The sequence below is a fragment of the Rhinopithecus bieti genome, unplaced genomic scaffold (assembly GCF_001698545.2).
Source record: "Rhinopithecus bieti isolate Rb0 unplaced genomic scaffold, ASM169854v2 scaffold_5216, whole genome shotgun sequence".
Taxonomy (NCBI): Eukaryota; Metazoa; Chordata; class Mammalia; order Primates; family Cercopithecidae; genus Rhinopithecus; species Rhinopithecus bieti.
In genome coordinates, this window is record NW_016805021.1 from 778,390 (window position 1) to 787,584 (window position 9,195).

Below are 9,195 nucleotides of genomic sequence, written 5' to 3' on the forward strand. Positions count from 1 at the left end.
GACAAAATCAAGACCACAAGGAGATAAGTGACTGAAGTGTATATACTTCAGAGTTAAATAAAAACATGGGAGACTGTAGCCCACATGTTAAAGAATACATTTAATTTTAACAGGGCAAAGAAACTAGTTTTTAAAGGTAGTGGTGGTGGTGGCTTAATTTTGAGTGTTCCTTTTATTTCCACCTGAAAAAAAAAAGTGAGTTTTTCCTCTAACTGCTTCCCAACAGTTCAATGACAGCAGAACATCAAATCTATGATGGTACTGGAGATCTTCTATAGAGACAAGGAGAGATGCAACTTCGCGAGCATGTTTTAGTCTGCAGAAAGAAAGTGGAAAAGAGAAAGAGAGAGAGAGAGAGGAGAACAAAAACTAATTTTCCAGGCAGGGGAATACTTATAAAACCTTTTATGTCAAAGTTAGGATTTCACAACATAACACACTAATGCAAAATCCAGTAGCACCTGAAAGATTTAAGTAAATGCTGTCATCATTTAAATGCTTTTAAATATCTGTAAAAGACTGGAGGAAAAAAAGATAAAGTACATTCTCCAGAGAACAAATGTATTTCAAAATAAAAACTGTATTTTGCTTTTCTTTTTTTTCAATTTTGTTTTGTACAAGATTCGATAGTTATCACATATTAACTTATACACAACGGGATCAACCTCCTCCTCCATGTCGCTTCAAGTCCACATGTTCAGGCTATAGTCCCCAACATTATTTTCTGAGAAATATATTACCACAGTTTGATTTAAATATAGATACAGTATATAATACTTGTCTCTGGGAAAAATCAAATTTTAATATGCAAATGTTTATATAATACAGAAATGGAAAAAGCTACAGTAGGCACACAACCTAATTATGACTTGTGGATGATGATTTCTACATACTCTCCTACTGTAAATGAATAGTTAAAAGTCTTAAGAAGATTTTATATATATGTGCACTTGTGTCCACCTTATCCCATATACTGTACATGTCTATTGACAATCTGGGAATTTAAAGGTGCAGCCCTCAAGAGATTGTTAAATCATTAAAAAAGGAAACAATTAGGCTCTATTGGACAAGAAAAACACTCACAAAATTTCCAATTTTAAATTTCTTATCAGTAGGAAAGTATTAAAAATAATTTTCTGTATATACATATGGGTATATGTATATATTGAATTACACATATGTCCCACATTATCAATACAATTCAAATGGAGCCATTTTGGTGAGTTTTTTCATTAAATGATCACTATGTCAAAATTTAAAAATATTTTATTACATAATTAAAATAATTCACTTGTCATTTCAACAGCTTACACTGGTTTTTAATTTTTTTAACTCTTCATAACTAAACTCCCTGATCCCCAGTGTTAAATCCCCTATTTAAATTAAAACTTGGTGCTCTTTGTTACTCAGAAACTGATGGATAAAATCACATTTACTTCAAAATTCATCAATCAAATACATTTTGTTACCTGATTTATCAGAGAAATATCTCAGCTCTGAGCATGTGTATCTAAATTATTCTCCCTATAATAAATAGGAGAGGAAAATATCCTAAAAGAGATGGAGATAACATACATGATGTTACAGCACATATAATACATGATGATTGTTTGTTATAAATTTTTCAGAGACACCTGAAAACTCACTTTAGAAACTAACTTCAGAAACAAACCATTTATTTTTCACTCTAATGTAAATTAATATGTATGTATTTACGTACATACACATACATAAAAAACAAAATTGTCTAGTATTGAGTAGCTGTTTATGAGTGAAAAAATGGTTACAAATTGGTTAATTAGCTTAATTTTATACTTAACAATTCGATCATTTGGGGGTACAAACAATAAGTCAGTGCATTTATAGACTCCAGAGAGTCAGATACTCAAGCATACACTTTAAAAAAGAACCCTCCTCAACATCACAGGCATTGTACAGCAAGAATATATGTACTCTGATGCAATTCCTACTAAGCAGACTAGACAGCACTTGGCTTACTTTTAAAATAGCTTCATAAAAGAAATATATAAAGAAATGCATGTTTGCTAAAAGTCTTTTAAAATTACATCAAAACAACATTAAAACCTGTTCACTGAGAAGAGCCTATTGAATTTAATTCCTGTTTTGAAATACCTAGTTAACAGTTCAGAATATTGCCTTGTGAGGTTTGAATCAAGATGTGATTGATGTGTAGAGCCAGATAGAGCACACAACTCCATCTCTATCTGCCACGATCACAATTTAGATAGTCCTCTGATCAGCTGTTTGATGTAAATGGATCCCCTTTAAAATAGCTATATACCTTAAAATTATCTATAATAAACAGTTCCCCAATAACCATTATTATTCGTAAATTGAAATGCATTGATCATTCAGAAAAGATTTCTTGCAAAATATATAAATAAATGTAACTGCATATTCTGTAAATATACTTAACATTGCTAGACCAGACCGTCAATGACGGGCTGCTGTATTTCAGTACTGTGTGTCAAATTTATTAGAAATTTAAAAAGAAAAATTTCTGAGGGACTCAGCTGCCTTCGTTAGTTGGCTTTAAAATGTGTAATAAAATGGGAGACAGTATCTTCTCATAAATACATGGAATCAATATGGAAAAGTAAACTATACAACAGACAAGATTAGAGAACATCAGAGTGTACCAGAGTAGTCACCAGAGTGAAATATCTTCCAGCACAAAAAAGGGAAGAACTCTATACACCCAGTTATAGTATATTTCAATTAAAGATACAGCTCTCTCTCACTCCTGGCAAGAATTAATTGGTAATGGCACTGCTTCTCAGCAGTGCAAAAATATCCTGAGAAATTATTCAGATTACAACAAAAGACAGGCTTTCATCACTAAGTTTTTGCACAAAACACAGCTCTAGATATCGTAAATAAATTAATTTAAAAAGCAGATAATCTTCACTGTGTTGAACACAAAAGGGGATGTGACCCAGACATTGTTAATTCTCCCATTGGCTAATATCAGGAAAAAAGATTGCATTAAGTGTCTATTTATAACTTTCAGTTAACTATGGCCAATAATATACATGGAGGTAATTTGTAGTTCAAGTTTTTCATCTCTTTTTTCCCCAACTAGCTACAAGCTGGATTCTAAAATTTACAGTGAAATATACAATTCCAATTTTCAAAAGATCCTCCTCCTGGAGGAGTGATATTCAATTTTTTTGTGTGTGCAATCTTGATGCAGAGCCTAAACAGTCCTATGAAGAGAGACAGTGTATCTTTTAATTAATTGGCACTGAAATTTCACTTTCCTTAGCTGCATTCTAGTAGCTTGGCCAAGTTATCTCGTAATTCTGTTAGTTCAAATATTTTTCCATCCAGAATTTCTAAGAGTGTCTTCAGGTTATTGCGAAAAGCTTCTTGTTCATTCTGACTTTTCTCCAGACGTTGCTCTAAGTCAGACAGTTGTCCCTCCAGGTCTTTGTTCCGAATTTCTACTTCCTTCAGAAACAAAAGTGTAACACGTATATATGTCAATTCATCACTTAGAAAACAATACAACTCTCTATTACCAATATTGTGGTAATCAATGCAGTTTGACAGTCAGGATGAGCTTCAGAATCTTAATTTAGAACAATTTAAGGAGATTTTAGACTTGGCCATCCCAGAGAGCAATACGGTTTTAATGACTGGCTTGGTTATCACTCAATCTAACTACTCAACAAAAATCTACTGACTCATTACTTTGTCCCAGGCAACACTCTAGGTACTTCAAATACCAAGACAGGCTTGAAGACCTATTTATGGATCACTTAGATATTATTTTTATTGCTGTCCTCCTATTTCCCCTAACGCATAATTATTAGCAAACACAGGTGAAAGCAGGCAGAGAAAGAGAGAAATTAACTTTTTCTGTTTACTGGCTACTCTAGAGAAAGATTTAGACAAGAAAGTAACTCTCTAAAATGTGATTTTAGGATCCTCTGAATATGCAAATTATTCTTTACTTTGCCTCAATATCAAATAAATGTGTATGTAGAGAGTATCACTCATCTGCTAGAAACTGTAGTGAAGATACATAATAACCATACATAATAGAGAATTATAAGTTAACAGTTCCAATATATTGCAAGCCAAGGGAAAAAAAAATGATAAAAGGAAATCAAATGTTCATGACAACAACAACAAAAAACACTAAACAATTTTTTTTGACAGAATAAACTCTGGCACACTTAAAAATTATTTAGAAGTTATTACTGCTTTTGTTTTTTTTTGTTGTTTTTGCTGTTTTTTGAGACGCAGTCTCACTCTGTCCCCCAGAACGGAGTGCAATGGTGCAATCTTGGCTCACTGCAACCTCCGCCTCCTGGGTTCAAGCCATTCTCCTGCCTCAGCCTCCAGAGTAGCTGGGATTACAGGCATGCGCCACCACGCCTGGCTAATTTTTGTATTTTTAGTAGAGATGGGGTTTTACCATGTTAGCCAGGCCGGTCTTGAACTCTTGACCTCCAGTGATTCACCTGCCTCGGCCTCCAAAAGTTCTAGGATTACAGGCATGAGCCACCACGCCCGGCCTATTATTGCCTTTAAAATGTCTCTAAATGTGACAAATATAATAAAGCGAGTCTAAAAAAAATGACATAAATCAAGCTAATGATTTCATTTTGGTTAAAAAATCAGATTGAGAAAAACGGGAGAAAGCTAACACACTTTAAATAACCAATTCAGATAAGCAATGAATTGAAAGTTATATATCCTTTCTGGAAAGCTCACTTTTACGTTTGAGAGAAACTAAGTGACTGACACAAATTACATTAAGATATATAAAGTATATGGGACAGTGAAAATATCTTGATGTTAGTTACACAACATGATAGCCTCAGAAAATAAGATGTTTCAAAATGTTGATACATCATTGAAATGTTAATTTCTAAAGGAATTCAATCAAGTCTAAACGACAGTGGAAATTAAAAAAAATAGATCACTGAAAGACAATCTGGTAAATGTTAAACGAAAAGAACAGAATATAGAGTAGCTCACTGAAACTGGTAAAAATTTGTATGCATGAGGACAAATACTAGGAATTAATGTAGAAATAGGAAATAAAAAATAGTTCTGGTGTTGAACTTATGGACACTTTTCCCCAAAATTTATTTTCTCCCAAGTTGGATAAAGAATGAAAAAAAAATTAAAATTAAAATTTTCTCACAATGTAAAATTAAACTTTCAAGAAAAATAATCGGGGCAGGGCTCACGCCTGTAATCCCAGAACTCTGGGAGGCCGAATCACCTGAGGTCAGGAGGTCGAGACCAACTTGGCCAACATGGCGAATCCCTTTGTCTCTACTAAAAATATAAAAACTAGCTGGGCGTGGTGGCATACGCCTGTAATCTCAGCTACTCGGGAGGCTGAGGCAGGAGCTACTACTGAACCTGGAGGCGGAGGTTGTGGTGAGCCGAAATTACATCACTGCACTCCAGCCTGGGGTGACAGAGCTCTGTCTCCAAAAAAAAAAAAAAAAAAAAAATGGAAATTGGCTCGAATACATTTAAAAAAAAAAAACTCTGAGTTATCTTTGTCAGTGGTTTGACAAGGCTCAAGCAAGGATGCTACAGATGAGTTGCAAGAGCCTGGGAAAATACAAGAAAGGAATCAAGCAGCTATAATGATTTTTAAAGGAAGAATTTAAGGAATTGAATCTCAAACTATTGACTGTTAGATGTTAGCCAGGTATGTTTCTAATCTCTTGACTTTGGATAATCTGCAAGGTCAAGATAAATAAATTGAGAAGAGAATCTGAAACTAATAAAATATTTATAAATTCAGAAGCCAAACACATGGAGGTTTTAACTATGAGGAAGGAAACAGATCCTGAGATCAAATGTAAAAATTCCACTCATGACTGCACAGCATGCTCTCTTGCCTGCTTAAACAATAAGCTTAAGGGTAGAATGTTTCCAACTATAAAAATAGATCGAATGTCACTCACTAGCAGACACCCACTTCACCAGGCACCACCCAGCTTGCCCTCTAAAGCCCTCCTAAAAATGAAAGGCTCCCTTGTTTCTTTGCCAATCAATGAAACAGCCAAACATTTTCAATGGAAGCAAGCAAAACACAAAATTCCCTCAGCTAATAAAATTGTGTTATTCTCTCCAGAATGAATCTCCTACTCTAAGCATCTCTCTGTTTACAGGAATTTTACAAGTTAGATAACAAAAGGGACCTAATACACTGCTTGATGGTGCTAGTCTATTTTTAGGCAAAGAGAATATGTTCCTAGAGCAAGAATAGACAACTTAGAGCACGGGCCAAGACGTAACAGAAGCCATAGTGAGTGGCACTTTTCAGGTGTCTACCTTTTATCTATCTATCTATCTATCTATCTATCTATCTATCTCAGAGAGAGAGAATTTTATATACATATATTCTGACAGTAATAACTTCAGCACCTTTTGCTCATATTTTCCAACCAACCTTTCCCTTCCTGCCCTTCTATTTGTTATTTTTTTGTAGAGACGGGGTCTCACTATGTTGCCTAGGCTGGTCTCAAACTCCTGGGCTCAAGTGATCCTCCTGCCTTGGCCTCCCAAAGTGCTGGGACTACAGACGTGAACCACCATGCCCAGCCTTGCCTTTCATTCTCCATCCAAACTCATTCTTCTGCTCACTATCATTTTGGCTCTGTTATTTCCCTCTTTTCCTTTACTGATGTAAGGCACACACCAGGGGCAACTAGAGAGAGGCATAGTTCAGCCCTGATAAAGCACAGTAGACCAGAATCATCAACTCCCTTCTGAGTTTTTTAAAAGGTGGGAGAGGATACAAGATGGCTGACTAGAAGCAATTTGTACTTGCCTTCTCTACTAAGAAGAACCGAAATAGTGACTAATCATACTACAAATGGATCATCCAAGAGAGGGCACTGGAATTCAACAGAAAAACTGACAAGAAATACCTAAAGCAAGGAAGGAGAAGGAAGTCAGCTTGGCCAGGATTGGTGGGGAGCTAAGATTCCCCAATATGCATAAAGGGTAAGAGAACCTCGGTGGTCCGTATTTCCACCATGAATCCTGCAATCCTAACCATGGGAAAGTCTCTTGGCCCTCCAGGCACTGGAAACTAACACTGCTGGGAGACTGTGTGACAGCACTGCTCTCGGGAGAGCGCTAGCGCTGGGTGCCACACAACCCGAGACCTAAGCTGCAGCAAGGCACCATTTTAGAGCCCACCTCCAATAAACTGCAGTGGCCTAGAGCCCAGCAGTGCTGTGGCTAAGGCCCAACAGAAACATGGGCTGTTATACCCAGTGCTTAGGTGCAAGTGACTGCGGGCTACTGCACCGAGGCTGAGTGCCATCAAGGCACAGGCTACCACCGTCAGAGCTGAGGGACAAGTGGTGTGCACACTTCCCACGCATCAGCCAAGGCTGCTAACAATGAAGGTGGCACTGTCCTCCTGAGCAGCAGGGCAACAATGTGAACATTCCTGGGGATTGCCCTGCCCCTACCTACCATGGCTGGCACCTGCACATACCATCAGGAGGCCTGAAAACTAGCCTAATTGGCCTGGCCTTGATCCCCTCCATGTAACAACATACAATTGGGGGGTAGGGGGAGTGAAGGGATTGCCCAGCCCAGTCCACCCAATGTTGGCCAGCCTGAACAGCTTCCCCAGGGGAATGAGGTGGGCCTTACCTTCCCCGGCTGCTACCACCCACAGCTGGCAAGGCTAACAGCTGCCAGCCATGGCCACCTGCAAGGCCTGGAGACTCGGACCGTCCAGCCCTTTGCAGCCCGCACCTGCCGAACACCAGCATGCACGCAGCGACCAGGCCAGACTGTCCCACACCTGCTATCGCCATACTACAACCGAGTTGCCCAAGGGGTCGAAGAACTACCCCAATCCTTGCTACCACTACTGGCTTCCAAGATACCAGGAGACCCCAAAATCAGCTTGCCTGGAACTGCTAACACTGGTGCAAGCATACACCACCCTGGAGCCTAAGGACAGGCACACTTGGCCCACTGCTGCCACCATCAGGGTCCAAAGACTGGCCCACTTGATGTCCTAGTCCCCAGCAAAATTTCACCACAGCCTCCACTAATAACTGCACCCTAAGCCACTAAGAAAATCACAGGTACTATTGATGCTATTTATAGCCAAATAAATCATACAGAGACCATGCTACTGAACACACTCAGAATAAAAGCCAAAGTGCCCTGTACATCCAATACCATAGACACATCTACAGGAAAGAATATTCCCCTATGAAAGCAAATTTTAAAAGCTGGCAGAAGTGACTGTTACACCAGCTATGTAGATATGAATGTAAGAATACATCAAACATGAGAAACACCTTCCAAGGAAAAGAATAATTTTCCAGCAACACATCCCAATCAAAACAAAATTCATTAAGTCCCCCCAAAATAATTCAAATTATTGATTCTAAAGAAGCTTAGTGAGATACAAGAAAATTCTAAAAAATGTACAAAGAGGCCGGGTGCAGTGGCTCACGTCTGTAATCCCAGAACTTTGGGAGGTTCCGGCAGGCAGATTGCTTGAGGTTAGAAGTTTGAGACCAGCCTGGTCAACATGGTGAAACCCTGTCTTTCCTAAAAATACAAAAATTTAGCTGGCCATGATGGTATGTGCCTGTAATCCCAGCTACTCTGAAGACTGAGGCAGGAGAATCACATGAACCTGGGAGGCGGAAGTTGCAGTAAGCCGCGATTGTGCCACTGTGCTCCAGACTGGGCCACAAAGCAAAACTCCACCTCCAAAAAAAAAAATACAAAGAAATCTGAAAAATAATTCAGACTATGAATGAGACATTTACTAAAGAGATACACACTATAACAGAAATTCTGGAAATGAAGAATTCATTTAATGAAATAAAAAATACATTCAAAAGATTCAACAATAGGCCAGATCAAACAGAAAAAATAATTTCAGAACTCATAGACAAGTCTTTTGAAATAATATAGACAAAATAAAGAAAAGTAATAAAAAAGAATAAGCAAAGCCTTTGTGACATATGGGACACCATAAAGTGGCCATAAAATATGCAAATTATCAGGGTTCCAGGAGGCAAACAGAGAGCAAAAGGGTAGAAAACCTAGTTAATGAAATATCAGATGAAAATGCCCCAAATCTACCAAGATATTTAGACATCCAGATACAGGAAGTTCTGACATCCCCAAACAGATAAAATGAAAGAAGGT

The 9,195-nt window shown here is 37.8% G+C and overlaps 1 protein-coding gene across 1 annotated transcript in view; it reads right to left on the bottom strand.

Moving 5' to 3' along the window:
* Positions 1-390: 390 nt before the first annotated feature.
* HOMER1 (homer scaffold protein 1) overlaps positions 391-9,195 on the bottom strand; it is a 141,046-nt gene continuing 132,241 nt past the window's right edge. Inside the window, 1 exon segment of the mRNA XM_017870906.1 lies at positions 391-3,471. Coding sequence (XP_017726395.1) covers positions 3,283-3,471 — 189 coding nt within the window. The 3' untranslated portion in view covers positions 391-3,282.